Source organism: Apodemus sylvaticus, chromosome 15 (genome assembly GCF_947179515.1).
Source record: "Apodemus sylvaticus chromosome 15, mApoSyl1.1, whole genome shotgun sequence".
Classification (NCBI taxonomy): Eukaryota; Metazoa; Chordata; class Mammalia; order Rodentia; family Muridae; genus Apodemus; species Apodemus sylvaticus.
This window is the reverse complement of record NC_067486.1, coordinates 66,156,311-66,177,451: the sequence shown is the minus strand read 5'-3', so window position 1 is coordinate 66,177,451 and position 21,141 is coordinate 66,156,311. Positions and strand designations below refer to the sequence as shown.

Sequence of the window (21,141 nt, the reverse complement as noted above, 5' to 3'; positions counted from 1 at the left end):
CTGAGCAAAAGCCATGGATGTGATTCTAAAATTGGCAGAAGGATTTCAGACAGAAGATGAGAGGCCCTACACACACACACACACACACACACACCCTCACACTCATTCACACACACTCATTCATTCACACACACTCATTCACTCTCTCTCTCTCTCTCTCTCTCTCTCTCTCTCTCTCACACACACACACACACACACACACACACACACACACACACACACACACATATACCTGGGAACCAATCAAATCTCCTGACTTCACAATTCTGCTTTCACAGAAACTCTGGCTGCCCTGGGCCATGTGTTTTTGTATAAACAGAGCACCACACAGTCTTCGTGTGTGAGTGTGTGTGTGTGTGTGTATGCATATATATATGTATGTGTATGTGTATGTATGTGTGTGTATGTGTGTATGTGAGTGTGTGTGTGTATGTGAGTGTGTGTATGGGTATATGTATGTGTATATATGTGAATGTAAGTGTGTATGTGTGAGTGTGTGTATGTGTGTGAATGTGAGTGTGTGTGAGTGTGTATGCCTTCTTGCCTAGGGTTCTCAAGACCCGTCAACCCTGATTTTCAATTATCTACTCTCCTAGGATTAAACTTCCTGATTTCCTAAAGAGGAGGTGGGGGGGGGGAGAAGAGGGAGTGAGGCAAACAGGGAAGAGAAAATATTAAGGACCACAAAATGTGAACCTAGTTACTAGGTTTCAAGAAATCCTACTGTAGCCAGTCACCTCTCCTGTACTGATTTGTTTATTCAGTCCATCAGACTGTGTGTGTGGGGATGGGGGTAGGAGGGGTCTGGAGACCATCGTTACACTGATCTTAACAGAGGCAGAGACACAGTCTGACAGGCTGTCGTGGTGATAAACATCTGTTGAAGGAGAGAAGGTGCGCTTAGCTGTTCCTGCTTTTCATTCTGCTGGTGGCATGGCTGCCTACAGATGTTTATGTATTGCTTAAAGGAAACTGCTTTTCCTGTTGTCAGAAGCCCTGTTTGCTCCCAGGAGGAGAGCCCAGCTGACCATCTAGGAGGGCACCATCTCTGTTTGCTCATTAATCAGCTAGGATGCCAGTGTCGCCAATCAGGTTGTGTCTGCAGACACACTGTTGACCCCATAGAACATTTCTTTCATCTTCCACCCAAATTCCTTAAGCCTTAACACCCAGGTCCAACTGCTATTCACAACTTAAATGGTTCTTGTTTCTCTATAACACAAACAAATGTCCACTGTGAGAAAAACTCTTTCCTTCTTCTGTATAGTAATCTAACCTCCAGTTAGCATTTAGATCCTGTTTCCATGCCAACAAATAAAGATGCTTCAAGCAAGCATGTTATTGAATCTTGGTGAAATATAAAGATGCTCCCTGACTGGAAAGCTGCACTGGGATTGGGAGTAACTACAAAAATCCTACATGTGTATTAATGTGGACACCAAACCTTGGGCTTCCTTGAATGTGGTGACTTTTGCAAGGAAACATTCTTTGCAGAGACCTTGTCAGCTGTGTCAAGTGTTACAAGATGTACAGGTTCCTATGGGGCACGGAGTTTGTAAGCATGCTTGTGCGTGCAGTTGTCAAGGTAGGTCGTATCTCCTTGAACTTGGACTGGGTGGCTGAGCTGGGCTTCTGAGAGGACTGCCTGGTGGCAAGCTGGGGTTCTCATCTTACATCAGTCTTAGTAGATCAGTGACAGACACTGTCCCTCGATTTGTAAGGCTGAATGTTTAGAAAAACCTCAGACGCGGTTATCAACCTGCATTGTCAGAGCCAGAACATCATAGCCAGGACCTGTCAACGACAGCTCTGTATTTTCACCTCATTCTCCATCCCTCATTCTCACGCTCACATTTCCCACATAACAGTAATAACATGAATGATAGTGAAAAGGGTCCCAACACTTACTGCTATTTAAGTACTCCATGTGCTGAATATTGTCCTAAGTATTTTACACATATTAATTTACTTAATCCTCCCAGCGATGACCTAATTAACTCCCCATTATTAATCTCCAGTGTCACCATATCCATTTTACAGAATAGAAGACTAAGGCTCAAAGGATTTAATTAATTGATCTAGAGGTGCACACCTAAGTGGCAGGAGAGTCCAGAGGCTCAGTTCATGTTGTGACTCTATCTTTGGTGCTGGAGTTTCCAGAGAACAGAGTCTCACCCGAGTTTCCTTCTCCCAGACCTGTGCTCTGCTCTGCTGCTGTGGATTCTCCTCCATCTGCTTCCTCTGTGAGTTCTTGTACTGGGGTCTGCTTCCCGCCTGCTTGAGTCTGTACCCACAAGAAGAAAGTCAGGTGCCCCCTACTTCCCAAGTCTGTATCATCTGTTTATTCTCAGGGAGAACAGCCGTGGTTTTGTTTTATGTTTTCCTGACACTGCCTGGCTAGCCCTCTGAGCCAGATGCTTTCAGCTGCAGGCCATCTGCCTGTGGATCTGTCTAGCTTCCCCTTCTTTTCTGGCACCCAATAGCAGATGATTTTGTGGAAACAAGGTTTTTTTTCTTATACTTGAACTTCCTTTTATTATGTTTTATACCTAGTCTCAGCATGCTGGAAATGGCAGAAATGTCCTAATTTTGGAAGCTCGCCGAGTCCACGGAGTCTCCACACCTGATTTCCACTTCCCTGGCTTCCGCCTTCTGGCTTTCTTTTGTGTTGCTCAAACCTTTACTATGACAGTGTAAAGGCTGGACTTGCATAGCTTGTCTCAAACAGTCCTCATATTAATGTTGTTACAAAAGGCACTGCAAGTTGTGTTTTAATGTGGTAAGAACTTAGTATTGTCAGTTCTTCACATCTGAGGATTTTGAATCTGGGGGCTTATTAACTGTGATTACACACACACACACACACACACACACACACACACACACACACACGGTATCTCCACTGTGTTAGGAATCTACAGACAACTTAAAGTATCCTGGAAGGTATCTATAGGTTACATATCAATATTATAACATTTGTCACAAGGAATTTGAACATCCTCAGATGTGAGGGGTTTCCTCAGGGGTTCCTAGATCAACTTCCTACAGGTCTGCAATGACTGTAGGAAGAAGTACAGTGCATTGCCTAAGATCACACAGCTTAGAAGTGATGAAGATCAATTTAGAATCTAATGTCCATCTGAACCGACATCCAATGCAATTTCCTGTTCCAGGACACCCTTTATCTGCAACTTCTCGGATAACTGACAAGGATAACTATGCACCCGGAGCCACACAGTGGGATTTATATACATGATCTTAATCCCTATAACGGCTCAAAGAGGTGACAACTGCTAGCAGCACCCTCTTTCTAAGTGAAGGAATGGATTCAGAGAGATTCAAGTCAAAGTCACATGGTCAAGCTAGCACACTAAAAACTCAGATCTAGCTGGTGAGATGGCTCAGTGGTTAAGAGCACTGACTGCTCCTCCGAAGGTCCTGAGTTCAATTCCCAGCAACCACATGGTGACTTGCAACCATCTATAATGAGATTCTGCTGTGTCTGAAGACATCTACAGTGTACTCATGTACATAAAATAGATAAATAAGTCTTTAACAAAAAAACCAAAAGAACCCCTCAGATCTAGCTTTGTCTGATGCCAACATCCATGCATTTAAACCACCATTACGATATTTTCTAAGTGCATGCAGAAATAATGGGGCGTGTGTGGATTCCCTATGAACACATGCACCTGTGGATACAGCAGAAATGTCCCCCTGACGTCCTGCCCACTTGTCACACTGCCATATCCTTTCTATTGTGGCAGTACCTACTCTCAAGTTTCCACTCCAGGACTTGTATTTCCAGTGCTTCTGCTATGCACGCCTCAGCCTCTCCTACTTGGATCATTGCAATTTTCACCCTACTGATCTGACTCCGCTCTGTCTCTTATGACAAGTCACCTGCCTGGACCAGGTGCAAACACTGCTCTCAGCAGGACATCCCCTACACACCTGCACCGCCCACCATTGCACGAGACTCCCACACCAAGCATCCTTCCCAGTCTGTGTATTCACCACCATGCACACATACGGCGCCACATACATCTGTTCCCTGAACCTTTCCCTACCAAATGCTCTCCAACCCCAAATCTCCGGACTACGACCTTCCTTCTAAATTGAAGTCTCAATTTCTCCTGATGCCCACTTTGACTAGAGAAGTCACTCCTGACAAATGCTTTACCTAAAGTTCTTTAGTGGCTGTCTTAATAGTTCATCAAAGATGGTTCCTTAAGAACCATCTGAAAGGTTTTCTTAAAATCTACAGTTTCCTCGGCCCTGCCCTTGAGATTTAGTGAGGAGAGATTTTGATGCCGAATGGGTTTGCACCTTTATTTAACAATTTATGTAGACTGTGGTGGGCCATCAGTAAGAGAATTCCTATTAGACTCAAGCCCACCATCCACAAGCCACATGGGCTCATGGGCCTTGAGAGGAAGGCACACACTGAAGATCTCCCGTTTCCCCCGGCGCTCGCCCACTGGTTTTCCAGACTATGGGCAGTGAGGCAGGAGCATAACAGCAATGGTCCTGCTACGGTGCTGAGGAACTAAACAAATTAGGCAAGTTCTCTAGCCATGAGCCACATCTCCAGCAAGATGACAACAGCCTTGGTGAGTATTAAAAATAGTGGTAACTTTCCTTTCTTAATTGCTTCTAGTCCATTTTGTCCCAGTCTTTGCGTAACAGGTAGAATGACGGGAAGTGTGTTCTTCTAACCCTTGTGCTTTTATTCTAAAGAAGGATGAGTCTGCCTTGGGTGCAGGTACACCATGAACACTGAAGGAAGAAAATCGCAACCTTCGCGTCTTCTGGAATTCTAATTTCTTCTGGCTCTAAACAACATGAGAGTCTATCATGGTCACTTGAACAAAGGTCCAGGAAGCTAAACAAGGTCCTCAGTGGGCAAATGTTCAAGGTAAGGTGCTGGGACTTCACCAGCAAATGGAGCTATAACAGAGGGAGGACGATGCAGTCAGCTTAGCTTTGCCTCTGTCCTGGGGGCTCTAAGCTCACCCCAACCTTAAATACAAAAGCAATTAATGTCATTTAGACTTCTTACCCACCCCGTCTCTGCCTTCACTTCCCCCAATTCCTTCCCCTCCCCACTTCCTTCTCACACCCCTGAAATGTCTGGGGCAAAGCAGATAAAGATGATGAGGTGCAGAAAGAGCCCGGACACAGTGTGATGCACAGCAGATTCCCACTGCATGCCAGCTCCTGCCCACTCCCTTGGCTCAGACAGAGTAAGCCCACAGCACAGAAAGCAGTTGCTTTCTGATTAGAGAAACCCAGGCTGCAAAGCCTCATGCTAAAATCACACCCTGTTCTTGACAGGTGCAGTGCAGCCCTGCTCTGTCTGGAGAGCACATGCTCCGACTCAGCCTCAAAAGGCCTTTCTCCCCACTCTTGTCTTCCTTACCCTAGGAACTAGGATGAAGTGGATCCCTATTCTTTTGCTCACATAAATATTTTCAAGCAGTAAACAGCATTATTTTGTTTGTTTTCTTTGTTGTGGTTGTTTTTGCATTTCATTTCCAACCTGTGTGCCAGATACACTGAAACCCCTGGAGCACTGCAAGGCACCGCCCTCCTGAGAGAGTGGAATGGTCACCCAGCAGCCAGCAAGTCAAGCAGATGAGAAGCAGAGCCAGCCAAGCCAGGATGCAGCCCAGGCAGCCCCTGGATATTGACTCTGAATGACCAAATTCTTTCCATTTAAACCACAAACACTGATAAAATATTTTCAGGAACAGAGTAAGGGAATGCACTCCCCTCACTTCCCAAAATGTAGAACTGAGGAGGTCAAATCCTATTTAAGAAGCTGAGAAAATAGTGCCTGACTTTATCCCAGAACTAAATTTAGGCATCCACCGAGATCTGGCCCCTTGGCAGGTTAATTTAGATGAACTAATGGCGTTCCTGGCATACAGGATATACTCAGCAAATGGGAACTATTATCTTTACTGTAAAAATGGAGCGTCTGGTTGATGTTCCCAACCAGTCCTCCTACGCATCCTAAAATCAGATGTGCCAATCATTCGCACATCTGGGAATAAGACACCACGGGACTGAGCAGGAGGCAGCCTGCCTTCTGGGATCCCTGCTCTGGAGAGATGGATGCTATGCTGGAGGGATGTGGGCTAGGTAGACTTAACCTTAAAGATCTGAGGAAGAAACAGACTGGGAAAAAGATCTTTACCTATCCTATATCTGATATAGGGCTAATTTCCAATATACACAAAGAACTCAAGAAGTTAGACTCCAGAGAATCAAATAACCCTATTAAAAATGGGGAAGAGAGCTAAGCAGAGAATTCTCAATTGAGGAAACTCGAATGGCTGAGAAGCACCTAAAGAAATGTTTAACATCCTTAATCATCAGGGAAATGCAAATCAAAACAACCCCGAGATTCCACCTCATACCAGTTAGAATGGCTAAGATCAAAAACTCAGGTGACAGCAGATGCAGGCAAGGATGTGGAGAAAGAGGAACACTCCTCTGCTGCTGGTGGGATTGCAAACTGGTATAACCACTCTGGAAATCAGTCTGCTTGCTGGTTCCTCAGAAAATTGGACATAGTACTATCTGAGGAGCCAGCTATACCACTCCTGGGCATATACCCAAAAGATTTTCCAACATATAAAATGGACAGATGCTCCACTATGTTCATCGAAGCCATACTTATAATAACCAGAAGCTGTAAACAACCCAAATGTCCATCAACCGAGGAATGGATACAGAAAATGTGGTACATTTACACAATACTCAGCTATTAAAAATGACTTCATGAAATTCGCAGGCAAATGGATGGAGCTTGAAAATATCCCGAGCGAGGTAACTCAGTCACAAAAGAACAAACATGTTGTGTACTCACTGGTAAGTGAATATTAGCCCAAAAGTTCGGAGTACCCAAGATTCAATTCACAGACCATATGAAGCCTAAGAAGAAGGAAGGCCAAAATGTGAATGTTTCAGTGCTTTTTAGAAGGGTGAACAAAATACAGGAGGAAATATGAAGGCAAGGTGTAGAGTAGGAAGGAAAAGCCATCCAGAGACTTCTCACCTGGGAATCCATCCCATATATAGCCACCTTGTGGATGGCAGGTACTGCTTCATGGAAGCCTAATATGGCTGTCTCCTGAGAGGCTCTGTCAGAGCCTGACAAAGACAGAGGTGGATGCTTGAAGCCAACCATTTGACTGAGCTTGGGGGTCCCTGATGGCAGAGTTGGAGAAGGGACTAAAGAAGCTGAGGGAGTTTGCAGCCTCATGGAGAGAACAACAGTGCTAACAGGCCAGACCCTCAGAGCTCCTGGGGACTGAACCATCAACCAAAGAAAACACATGGAGTTACCCATGGCTCCAGACACATCGGTAGCAGAGGATGGTCTTGTTAGACACCAAAGGGAGGAGAGGCCCTTGGCCCTGGAAAGACTTGATGCCGTAGTGTAGAAGAATACCAGGACAGGGAAGCTGGGGTGGGTTGATTGGGGAAGGGGAGATGGCTTATGGGATTTTTGGGGGAGGGGGAACCAGGAAAGGGGACAACATTTGAAGTGTAAATAAAGAATATACCTAATTAAAAAAAAAAAGAAACCTTCACCTCTTCCACCCGCCTGTGCCTTGGAAGGCACACTTTACATTTCATTTGGCCATCTATCCCTCCTCCAAAATACTTCATCTCCTCAGCAGCCATGGAGCAGGCCTTATTCCCTACCTTTCCTCTCTCACACAGGCTCATCCCTTGGACTCCCCTCTTTCCCTTGCCTCCAGGATTTGCCTCTCACATCTTCTCTTGCTCCTGATTGGGTTCCTGTAGAAGGACCATGCCGGGTTCTGCTACAAACTCTCTGCTGTGAGATGAAACTCTCTGCAGTTCCAGTTCCAAGCAGCACAGGCCTTACAGAGAAGCCCTTGGACTGCTCAGCAGTAGGTGGTGCTCTTGTGCCAGCTCAGAGTCAGTGTTCAAAATGTTTGGTTCTGACAGACAGCCAAGGGAGGGCGGAATGTGCCTCCTGGGAACCCAGAGTTATCAAAAAGCTGGCTGTGACCTGTAGGCATTACAGGGTAACAGAGAAATGAAGCCTGTGAGCTCCTAGTTTGAAGACCAGACAGGACAGACAGGGCAATGGGGGAGCTTGTACCTACCCTTGATACCTCGTGATAAAGTCAGCTTTCCAGGAGTTTGTAGGTGGGACATAAACCTTGTGATGGGACTAACCTGATCAGCATGTAGAAACAAGCCCCTTTCCCTCTCTACCAGGAACGTTTATGATCTCTGTGTCTCTGTCTATCTCTGTCTCTGTCTCTCTCCATCCCTCCCCACACACCTGGACATTGCTGGAAAAAAAGGATTTATTAAGGAGGGTCTGGGAGTTAGCAAAAGAGTACCACATTGGGATTTCTTGAGGAACATGGAACACGACCATAAAGGAAGAAGCTATCTTGGGATTCTAACCACAGATAGCTCTCCATGGAGTTAAGATGGGGGTGGGTTTTAACTCTTTCCGTGATAAGGTGATGCAGATTCAGCTGTGCCTAAGAAGATCAATGGGACCCAGAGATGAGGTTGGAGCAAGCCATGCCCCTGAGTTGGGTTTCTCCTTGAGTAATGTAGACCATCGCTGACCTAGGCACTAGGAACACTAACCCAACACACTCAAACTCAAAGTTCATCCCTACAATTATATGTGGGAAAGATAGCCTCCACTGTTTGTGTATGAGGCTCTCTGAGTGATGTGTCTTCATTCTCTGGATAGGTAGGGCCCAGGGTTTCCAGGTTGAACTACAAGAAGCAATTTCACCTCTTACTACTGCAGACAAAATCTTTTCCTTGCCTGTGTAAACAGAGCCAAGGGTCATGGACTCCTCCCTTCACTCCTATTTGAAAAGCTGGTCCCAGGAAGGCCATTTTGAGAGTCAAGGCCTACATTAATGAAAACAGACTGAAATAACTCAAGGGATTTTGTAAGGAGCAAAGAAATGAGAAGGAATTACTGGGACCAATCCAGTCACTGAAGGACTGTCCTAAGGGAGCAGGAGGAGACTGGTTCTGGGGCATGACAGGGACAGGGCTGGGACCACTGAATGGAAATTTCAGGAGGTAGACTCTGGGCTCAAGTCCTTTCTTTCTTACAATTGTGGCTGTGTCACTGTGGACATGGGCTAGGTCTCAAAGCTGTGATATGTATCTGTAACCCTGGGAATGTTCAGCAGAGTCTGGGAGGATGCAGGTTAGTTAAGGATACTGAAAAAGAGTTCCACCCTAGAAAAGGGCCTCCAGGATTCTCAGATGGCCTCAATAGGACCCAAGCAATCATGGGAAGCAGCTTTGAGAGTCACTGCAGTAGACTACTGGCCCTCTGCCACAATCTGAGAAGTAGGCATTACCTCCTGCCAGCTGCCTCTCGCCTTCCTCCTTGTGGATCCTCAGCTCCAACAGCATAGAACCACTGTGACTTTGGGGTTGCTGAACCCCTGTCCATATTCTCTCCTTTCCCCAAACCCCAGTTGAGCTAAACAGGTCCCTATCTAAGTTCCCACAGCAGCAACAGGCTCCTGGAGATTCGGTGCCTCTTCTTCAGCATGAGAGGACACAATTGATCTTCCAGTTAGACATCTCTAGCATGTGGCTTGATACTAATAAATCAGCTAATCTTCAGCAACAATGGTCTATGGTCATGGTCAGAAGCCTCCATTTCCTTTCCCTATGCAAGCATGAGACCTTGGGACTGATATCCATTGGCCAGCTCCTTTTCAAGAATCCCTTCTTATTTCTTCCATTAACCTGGTCCCTAACTGGCCTTATGTTCTGCTGTCCATAGTCTACTATGGTAATCCATGCTATCCATAGTCTACTCTGGTATCCTTATAGATAAAGCTATAATCTCTATCTCCCCAATATGCCCCATAAGAAAAGCCCATCCATCCATCCATCCATCCACCCACCCATCTTTTTCTGGACTCCATCTTTATAACATCTTTATAGGCCATGTTAGGCCTGCCTCTTTAAGTCTACTGGGCTCCATGAACACCAGATGTACCACACACAGTTTCCTTTATCCACACAACAATACCAAGGCATGTATTAAGATCAATATTTTACAGATAAAGACACTGAAACCCAGGTGCAGGCACACACTGAATGGCCAAGCTGGGATTCAAACCCAGGCTTCTCTGGTTCCATACTTAGTGCTGTCTCTAGAAACCTTGGCTGGCTTCTATGGCCTGTGCTTTCTGTGGGAAGGGCTGTGCTAAGGACATGCTGGGACAGGAAATGGAAAAGAAGGAAGAAGGCAGTAGGGTCATGATAAAGAAAAAGAAGGAAGTAGATGGTTCAAAGTGAGATCCCTGGGTTGAAGCTCCCTATCCTAAACAGACACGCCTTGCTGTAGTTTGTAAATTATGCCAGAGAGTTCCTGGCTCTTTTGAATGGGGATCCAAGCCCACACTGATAGTTCAATCCTGTAATCTAACTCTCAAGAGTCAGGGCCTGGAGGATCATGAGTCTGAGGCTATCCTGGGCTACACAACAAGAATCTGTATTCAAAAAATGAAGTAAGAGAGTACCCTAGCCATTCCTCTACTTCTAAGAGGGAACAGACCTAACATGTGTTCTGTGTTGCTTAGACCACACCTACTCTCTCCTATACACACTTACCTCCTAATCCTACCTCAGTGAGAACAAGTACCTGGGTATCTTGACTGACCCAAGAATCAAAGCCATCTCTTTCTTATAAGGTATGAAGAACTGCATCTACGTTCCCATCCAGTGCTACGGAGTAGACAGCAGGGTGCACGGTGTTTCTTAGGTAATGTTCTGTGCCCTCTCTGGACAGACACCCTACCTTTGATTGGATTTCTTTATCTGAGATTCATTCATGAGTAGAGGCTGCGCAGGTAGATTTTACACATAGCACTTGTGGGATTTTTGCCCTTCAACCCTGTGACAGGACCACACTGGAGAGTCAGACTCCCAGTTCCTGAAAATTCCTAACAACCTTCCCTCTATGTGGTTCACCCACATTGCCCCATACAAACTGGAGCTGAAATTCAAGAGAATGGAGAAAGGAAAAGTGTGTGTGTGTGTGTGTGTGTGTGTGTGTGTGTGTGTGTGAGAGAGAGAGAGAGAGAGAGAGAGAGAGAGAGAGAGAGAGAGAGAGAGAGAGCGCTTTGGGGAAAATACACTTCCACACATGGCCAGCGGGACATTATGACTTGGATTATTTTTGGGATCTAAAATTTCTAATGTGCAAGGGGAGGAAATGAGAAGTGAGTACAAATTCCCAGGGCCAGCAGGCTGGAAATAATTCAGAACGCAGTGTTCTGTGTCAAGGGGGCGGGGAAGCGACACACTTCCTTGCCCTGAGCCCAGTCAACAAGAGGTGGAGAGGCTCTCTGGCTTAGGTCTGAGGCGTAGGGTCAGAGACTAGTGGCACCAGAACCTTTCTCCAATGAAAGCAGGAAATTACAAAGTGCCCAGTAAGGACCTTGCCCTCTTGGCCTCCTGGAAGGTGGCAGCCCTTTTTGAAACCTTCCCTCCCAAAGAAAAAGGCCGAGACAGCTGAATCCCATGGAGGCTCGGCACAGCCCGCCAGCAGCCTGCCCAGTGCTTGGTCATTTACCACAGCAGTGGTAAGGGCATGTGGAAGGTCACACTTGTCTTCAGTCCCTTGAGCTGCTCTGTAGGATGCTGGCACAGGCTGCTGTCTTCTCTAAGACGGCAAGAAGTCTGGCTAAGACAGGCTGTGCCTGGTTGTATTACTAGCACATATGGGTGTGTGAGCATTTGCAGTACACACATGCATGTCTCCCTCCCTCTTTTCTCTCCTCCACTGTGTATATGTGGGGGATGGGTGCTGGTGGGGGCAGCACTGGCCTTAAGAAAAAATGCCATTTTCTGATGCTGCCTGTCCCTTTCTCTCCCAAGCAAACTGTCCACACCTTGGCTTTTCCACCTGCAGGGCAGGGCTTAAGACAAGTGCCTACCCATGCCTTACCACATGAAGCAAATGGTAAACTGGGGGATGAATCCCTGACTGGGTGACTTTGGGTGGGTCTCTGCTCTGGTACAACATTTTCTATGTGAAAGGAAGGGCTGGACCAGAAAACCTCTACAGCTGTGGGTGTGAGAATACTTTCAAAGCTTACAGTCAAACACACATCATGCACTGGTATTGTGATTACTACAAAAGCACTTCACTTTGACAAATGACTGCAGAGTCAGGCTACCGCTGGCTTCCAGGACACTGGGCTGGAGGTCAGGGGAAGAGAAGAGACAATGGGCCCATGTCCTGTACAGAAGGAGAGCTAGTGGAACTTCTCTTCAACTGACCACCCTGATTCTGGCCACCCCACTTTGGGTTCTGCTTTTGGGCTCTAGGGAGTAAAAATTAAATTAAATTAAAATAAAGACAAGCTCCTACTTGTAATACAGAGCAAACAGTAAGTGGCTTGGACGTAAACAGTGATAAGAGAGGAACAATGGCCTCCCCTAGGACACTAGAAATAATCACTATACTCTTGGGCAACTTTAAGGATAGATACTGTTTTCAAAGACCCTTTCCTGTGAAGGCCTCTCCTTCCCATCCAACCCAGCAGGTGTGACCTCAATTTGATCTCCTTTGACTTACCCAAGGGCACTGCACAACCTGCTTACTTATAAGGATTCCTTGAGTCTATATCTTAATTCCCAGCTTCTCTCAAATACCAATTCTTAATGTTATCTCATTAGAAGTTGTCAGGAATCATTTGAAACAAGTCTACACACAAGAGTGCTAGTAGACACACATGGGAGAAGGACTCTCAACTGAGGAGTTGCCTTCATCCAACTTGTCTGTGTACATGTATGTGGGGTATTTTCTTAGCTGGTTATTGATAGGGGAGGGCCTAGCCCATGATGGGTGGAGGGGGGGGGGGCCTGGGTTGTATAAAGAAGTTGGAGAACAAGCCAGTAAGCAGTTTTCCTCTATGGTTCCTGCCCTCCCTTCCCTCAGTGAGGGACTCTGACTCAGGAGCATAAGATGAAACAAACTCTTATATCCCCAAGTTCTTTGGGTTAATCTTGTATCACATCATCAGAAACACAAACTGGGACAGCAAGTGAGCATTCAAGACATGGAACATGCTTTCAGCAGGCGGCAGTGGGTGAAGACTGCACCAGAAGTTCAGTCATGCAGAAGAAACCAACCCTTTCTAAAGCTGAAAAATACTTAGGAGATTATCTAAGAAAAGTTTGTTACTTCCTGCAATCCCCAAATGCAACAATGCTGTAGGAGGACCGATGGCAGACACAAGGGGAGCATGGAGAACAAAATAGCAAACAGATTTTCAGAACTGTTGAACTATGAGAGGGAAAGGCTCCGATATTATCCAGTGTGGCAAGTCTCAGGGAAAAGCGGTAAGTATTTGGAGCGTGGCACAAGCTGTGGAGATTTGGATGGGTCTCCTTAAAAGGTTTCTCTTCATCTGAGCTACCTCCACTGTCAGTGCCACAGCTACCACAGCTGAGACTGTGGCCGCACCAACCTGTCACCCTTTGAAAGATGTTTCTGTTAAAGGAATGTACTGAGCATAGCAAAAGCAACACGGCAGCAGAAGGCAGGCGGCACCGAGTCAGTCCCAAATCTCTTTTTGTTGAAATAGAAATGGAGGTCAGAGGTTAAAGATATGCATAAGGTGTCACAATTGGTCATATGCATTCCAGAACAAATGCTGTCATTCAGCATACTTCTATTTCTGCATTGGCATGGCCCATGAAATGTGAAAAGAATTTAACTGTGCAAGAAAACCAGGGTCATGGGAGAGATGGAGGTCTTGCTTTGTTTTGGGCACTTCCAAAATACACATTTATATATGAAACAAATAGAACATGCTAGTTCTAAAACTGGTTCTAAAACAGAAGAACATGCTAGTTCTTCTGGTTCTAAAACTAGGAAGCCCCACTAGGCCACCCTGCCCACTGCTCAGAAATTCTGCCAGAATTAGAAATATTCACTTTCTTCTCAGAAGAGCTGTGTGTAGGCTGACTGGAGAGGCCTCGGGATGGACAGCCTTCTTTATTCAGAAATGAGTAGCCATGGTCTCCCAATCATGCAGTCAGTTGTATCAGGGATTCTTCTGAGCAAGTTCCCTCCCTGTGAAGATGGGAAGAGGAAGGACCACTTCCCTTCCTCAGGTCAGACCACAGGAAGGGAAACAATGGCAGTTGTTTGCTGATACTTCTTGTGGTGTCAGCTTCTCAGTGGGCATCATGAAGTGACAATGGCAGCTGTCACACAGACTGAGGCTTCTTACCTGTGGTGTGTGGGAGCAAGGCTTTTTGAGTTAAGATTCCTTCCAGGTCTAATATGTTCAATGTTACCCAAGGTTCAGAGGAAGCAGTATCCAGAGAAGAACCTCCACTGTAAAGTGACCACCCTTTTCCCTTCTGTAAGCCATGAACCTAGTTACTGACCTTTGATTCCACACACAGTCCACCTCTGGAAGAGGCCCACCCTTCTCCTTGGTTACAGACTATGATTATATGGTATACATTTTCCTCACATGGGGCCATTGCAGTCAGGTCCAGATGTAGCTAAAAACAAAGCTGTATAGAGCAGCATAATCTGTGCCACTCTAACTAGTAGCAAGTGGGTCTGTGTTGTTCTGTGACCACAGTGCTGTATGGGTCCATTAGTTACAGACCAGAGGACCCTGGGCTCAGGCAGTGACTCATCTCCCCGCCTTGCAGGCTAGTTAAATCATCTTAGAATTACCCAACACTCCCAGCTTTCTTATTAAGGCCTCTCCATCACTCCTGAGTTCTGATGTCCCCTCTTCCCTGGGAACTCCCAAACACAGCAGTTATGCCGAGGGCAGTTCAGGCCACAGCAGACATTAAATAAGAGTAAAGGGAGAAGGGAGAGGCATTTACAGCAGGGGTTCTCAACCTTCCTAATGCTTTGATCCTTTTATACAGCCCCTCATGCTGTGGTGACCCCAGCCATAAAATTATTTTCGTTGCTACTTCACAACTGTGATTCTGTTACTGTTATGAATTGTAATGTAAACATCTATTTTTTTTCTGACAGTCTTAGGCAACCTCTGTGAAAGACTCCTTCAACCCCCCAGAGGGTTGAGACCCTCTGATTGAGCTGGTGAGCATGTGTGGCTCCAAAATATCTCTTCACAATAGTTTCATCAGATTATCTTAAATATGTGCTTTGTTATAGACCAGCTAAGCCTCAAATGTGATTGGACACATAAAGAAGCAGTGTTGATACATCTGTCTTTTTTATTGGAAAGCAGGTTACTTGGGGTTGGAAATTCCAGCCTATACAAATTTACCCAAGTAGCTCATTGTGATCAGGACCGTTTCTCTGCACTCATAATTATATAAACGGGGGGGGGGGGATGCTCTGTGACATCCGTGGGATTCACCCTACCCCTCCTCCTCCAAGACTTGTCATACAGGGGCTATCACAGGGGTCAGGAAAAGTGGCAAGAGACTGCTTCATTCTTAAAGTTCGGTTGGGGGAGTGGAGAGCCACCAACCTATTATTCATGCCCAGAGGGCAAGTGGTCACCTCAAAGGGCCAGAGGAGAGACTCTGTCCTCACCCCTGTTACAAAAATAGGAACGGAGTGGTCACTGAACTGTCTGCCAAAAGCTTCCCAGATCTGGGGAGGCTTCGCTGACCTTGGCCAGCCCTGCTAGAAGGCCGAGGTGTGGCTCATACAGGAACTGTTTTTCCTATGCCCTTGTTTAGATGTGGATGTGCACACAGCCCTTCCTCCAAACCATCACCCCTCTGACCTCTGTCCAAAAGCACCAAATAAGTCAAAGGCTGAGGCACTCAGCTCCACACAGCTCTTCTGAACTCATCTGGACACAACTCAAAAGCACTGTTGGTCGCCCTGGCTCCACAGCTGGCGTGGTTTTTGTGGCAGCTGGGTCAAGGCTGAGCAGCACCTCATCACTGGCTAAAGTCACCACCTCTGCTTTGTTTTAAATATCCTCTGTCTTTCCCTGAGTACCCTACACAACACACAGATGTACACTCACATACAAGCACAAATACACTTCTTTTTCTTTTCAATATCCTTTACTGTATGTGGAGGAGTGTTTGTGCCCGCATGTGTATGTATGTACGTTATGTATGTGTGGTACCACAGAGATCAGAAGAGGTGTTGGACCCCCTGAAAATGGAGCTACGAACAGCTGTGAGTCCTCACATGGATGCTGGGACTCGAACCCGAATCCTCTGAAAGGACAGTTCGTGCTCTTCACCCTGCTCCCCGTCTCCAGCCCCCTCCTTTCTCTCTTTAAGGTGTAAGTATACATCACAGAAGACAGGGTCTATTGAGTTCAAGGCTTTAAGTTCAGTAACAGTGTGCTTAAATGGAGGAACACCTTTATTTCCACTAATGTATGGCTGAAATACAACATTCCTTTCCATCATGAACACAGAAAACTAAGTATCCAGAGTTAGTGGAGCTGGTTTCTTCGATAACAGCAGCGACATAAGCATTTCCGTATCACACCAGGGTGCTGTCTGTCCTGAAATGTCATTCATGTTTATCACGGTTTCCAAATTAGGAAGGCTACTGGATGTCAAGCAGATCTTGTATATGTCACGTTAATAAAGAAGTACATAGATTTTTTAAGTTAATACTGTATTTTATTTGCTTTACAAGCCTATGTATATTTTTCTACACTTAAAAATATTACTGCGAACAGTCCATATCTTTCACCAGAGCAGAGGTCCCTAGCTCGGACAGGGTAGGAGCTGAGGCGCACGCATTAGAAGGTGTGATTTGGGGAACAGAAGAGATGACTCAGTGGGAAAGAGCCCTTGCTGCAGAAGGATGAGGACCCCAGTTCAGGTCCCATACCCATTTAAAAGGCCAGATGTGGCCATGTACATGCCTGTAATCCGAGAGCTATAGGGAGCAGGGACAGGAGAATCCTTGAGACTTCTTGGCTAACAGCCGAGCTCCAGGCTCAGTGAGAGAATCTGTCTCAAAGGAAAAGGGAAAGAGCTAGAGCTGGGCACTGGCTATCTTCCTCTGGCCTTTGTGTGTATGCTCAGGGTTGCAGAACCACACACAGGCAAAGGTACTTGCACATAGCTGTATCATACACACACATACACACATGCAAATCACACACATGCACATAAACAGGAAAGTGGACATGGAGATTTTTTCAGAATCTCAGTGTATTAGCCAACTGACTAACAGGCAGTATTCATCATTAGTGGGGCAAGCCCTGAGAATAGAAAGACAATTGGGTTGTTGGAGAAGAGCTTGGGTAAACTGTGAAGGCCAACTATGATAATGACCTGTATAATCAGCATTGTGATCCTGGGCAAGCCACTCCGAGACTCTATTTATCCAGGAATACTAATATCCTATGCAGTTCTTGGGAGTGTGAATTGGGAGGACCTATAAGGGACAAGGGGGTCAAGCCGAAAGGACTGCAGCTGATTCTAGAAAGGGCAGCCTCCCTACCTAAGAACTTTAGAAACCAACGTGTGTTATTTTGTCTTTGAGGTGGACATTGCTGGTGTTCTGAGAAAGCTTTTCATAGCGTTGAGCTACAGTGACTACCTGAAGAGTTCTAAAATCTAAAACAAACCTAGGCAGATGTGAGTTCTCTCATTCTGTCCTATCTCTGGCTCCCCAACATAACCACCCAGGACCAGCTCCAAAATGGAATCCCTGCCCCAGGGCAGAGGAGATCTCAAGTGAAAAGCTTTCAAACGTCTCCAGCACTTCACTAAGTATCTGTTTCTGGTTTTACCAGGAGCTGGCTCCTGGCCTGACTTCTTGTCACTCAAGGAGTAGTACTTGGATTCTGGGATCTAAGCAAGATGGGGGGGATCAGACCCAGGTGGCCACACCCTTGGGGCAGAGGTCTGGAGGAGGTCAGGGAAATACTTGCATGACTCAAGAGAGGACCAAAATCTTACTGTAGAAATAGATATGAATTCTTTATCAATACGTGAATTGATTTTCTTGTGATCGTAAAAGATAAAAAAAAATCCATCAAAATTAAAACCACCCACAAATTTAAAATTTATAAATTAAACTTATAAGTTTATGAATTTATGATAATTTATATATATATATATATAAATTAGGATTGTTGTTATATAGAAAGTTTTAAATCTTGATTTTACCACTTCAAAATACCTCAGATATTGGCGCTCTCTCTCTCTCTCTCTCTCTCTCTCTCTCTCTCTCTCTCTCTCTCTGTGTGTGTGTGTGTGATGCACTGTTTAGGCCAGAGCAGTCAAACCTCAAGTGCTGTTCCTAAAAAGCTCAGCAGTCTATCTTGTTTCTTGCTACTTGGTCTCTCACTGGTAGTGACCTGAAGCTGGCTTATTAGATGAGGCTGGCAGGTCACTCAGATTCAGGGATCTCACCTGTCTGTATGTCCCCAGAGCTGAGATTGTAGCATATGCCACCCTGCCTGACATTTATGTGAGTTCTGGAAATCAAGCTCCAGTTCTCAAACTTGGAAAGTAAGCTTTTTATCAACTGAGTTCCATTGTCAGGCCATGATATAGGCTTTTATAAATCTCTGTCAGACACTGTAAAATTCACAGGTTCCCAAAGAGAGGCCACGGTATTACGAAGAACAACATCACCCCTAGGAAACCAGTAAGAGGGAAGGAGCTTGTGTCCCTCTTCTTCTTCTTCTTCTTCTTTTGTGTGTGTGTGTGTGTGTGTGTGTGTGTGTGTGTGTGTGTCTCTCTTCTTAAAGGGCACTTGGTAGCAACCCTTCCTTCTCCACATCAACTTAAAGAGAACAGAGCACAGATACTTTGTGTTCTCAGCAAAGAGACTCTAGACTCCTTTATTCCTTTTTTTTCTCCTTCCCATATCTTACTTTTCCATAACAAAGAAAAAGCTTTTGAAAATGTACTATGTGAAAATTGTATCTTATTTGCAAAAAGAGCTTGAAAAAGATATGTTATGGCAAGGAGAGCCCGGAGCTTAGGAACAGAAGACTGGATCTACAGGTCAGCTTTGTGACAAGATGGACACCACCACAGGCCTCATAGGACTGAAGGGCTCTACAGATGAAGCAGGAGCCCATTCTTGATCACTGAAAGGAAGGTTACTATGGAAAACAATGGTTGGTAACAGTGTTGCTGTTTTGGCTGTTGGCAGCTCAGTCCACTTGCCCATCGCAGGCAGAGGGCCGTGCCTAACAGAGTTGATATAAACGTGGACTCTGCACCAGATTACACTGCCTAGTTTAGCTAGTTCCACCAATAAAAGGAGACCATGGTAGCCCCCTTAGCTCTTAGGAGTCTGAAGAGGGTTAAAGCAAGTTAATCTATAAACAGCCCTAAGAACAGAGCTTACTATAAAATAAGTACAATGTAAGGGCAACAGCTGAACATGAGATTGAAGTAAATTTAAAGTAGCTGGAACCATGAAACCAATGGGCATCTTATAAAAAGGATTTCCATCAAATTTCTTCAAACAGAGATTTGGATCAATAACCCCAACCGTGGCCCTATAAAGCTGCGCCCCACCACAGCGCAGCTCAGGATTGGCCCGCTCCCCTCCTACCTTCTCAGCGTCCTGTTCGAAGAGCCGCAGCTGGAAGCACTGATCCAGCTTGAGCTTTCGTACATGCCACATCTGGTGCAGGTGTTGTCGGGTGGAATGCAGCTTGTCCAGGAGGCTGGTGATCTTGGGTACAAGGCTCTGGAAGTCGGCACTTCCTGGGATGCAGTTGCGCCCTGAGAAGCCATCGCTGCAGCGGATGCACTGCAGTAGCCGCTGCCCCTCCCGGTCCAGCTCTTCCACGGGGGCCTTCAGCACCTTTTTCTTAAGTTGTGTGTGCTCGTCAATCAGCCTCCGAGAGCCCTCCACATCCACAGGGAACTCCTTCCGGGCCAGCATCTCCTGCAGGTCCTCAAGGCGCGAGAGCAGGTGTACCGCGCTGTTGAAGAACTCCTCCAAGGAGAGGCGCAACTCAATCCACTCCTCATGGTTGTAATCCAGGGAGCCGTCGAACTCCTCTGTCAGCTGCGAGGGGTCAACCAGCTTTGTGAGGCCCTCCACAGATACCATGCTTGTCTGGGAAGGAAAGACACAAAAAGAAGATACAGTGAGGGTTGGTGGGGGTGGCACTGGGACAGAAAGAGGCAGGAGGAAGAAAAGGACAGGTCCGTGCAATCAGAACCACAGTCTGACTACAGGAGGGTGTGAGGGAGTCGGGTCCACCGGTCAGGAGCCACAAATCAGCCAGGATCAGCAAGCTCAGTAGATGGCTGACTGCGTCAACACACCTCTCCACCTGGCCGTATTCATAGCCAAGGACAGACAGCCCCGCGTTCCATCATCTCCCCTCCTCCACAGCCTGAGCTCACCACAGCTGGATCTTCCAATTCTATAACAAAAACTGGGTGAAAAAATAATCCAGCATCTGGCATGGGACATAGGGGCCAGTTTTCTGTACTTGTGGCCAGAATATCATCATGGGTGGATTAAGCAATGTGGTCAGTTCTTGGGCTGCAAGTATTTCAAAGACTATCTGTGCTGACCAAACTGATGCAAGCTTGTCTCCCCCCCCACCCCCCTGTTCTCTCAGCCACACTGAACTGGGGATAGGTAACACTCAGGACTTCTATTTTCTCCGTGAGGCCCCTATGAACAAAGCGGAGACTGCTGTGTCCAGGAACAGTGCCTCTAGTGAACAACAATACAAGCCACCATCCTATCATCAGTAAACACCTTTTCCTGACGGCAGGGCTTTGAGCTTCTCCTCTCTTTGGTGAAGAGGTTGTGAAGGGAATATGTGGATAATAACAGTACCTCCTTTCACTTACTAATTTCATGATTTAGGGCAAGCTATCTAAGTTTTCAGGGACCCAGTCCCCTTCCCTGTGGAATAGAGTTATAACAGGTTGAAAACCCTAATCTATAATCACAAATCTGATTAAATGTGTCCACGTGTGGCAACTACAGCAGAGACAGGCATGGAGTAGGTGTTCCATCTTTACTCACTGTGGTCATGTGAAGGCCTGTATCTAACTAGTTAGATACTAGTGTGTATCTAACATACGAGCCTGTAAGAGCACCCTGGCCCTGTATCTTTTTGCATCTGAGAATCTCCCTTTCTCTCATACCCAACC

The 21,141-nt window shown here is 46.1% G+C and overlaps 1 protein-coding gene across 4 annotated transcripts in view; it reads right to left on the bottom strand.

The window, feature by feature from the left end:
- The window catches only part of Kalrn (kalirin RhoGEF kinase), a 431,561-nt gene that overhangs the window by 202,944 nt on the left and 207,476 nt on the right, over positions 1–21,141 (bottom strand). For all 4 annotated transcript variants that reach the window (XM_052158466.1, XM_052158467.1, XM_052158468.1 and 1 more), the window contains exon 5: positions 19,571–20,083. In XM_052158466.1, the coding sequence (XP_052014426.1) occupies positions 19,571–20,083 (513 nt within the window). The remainder of the gene's footprint in view (positions 1–19,570; positions 20,084–21,141) is intronic.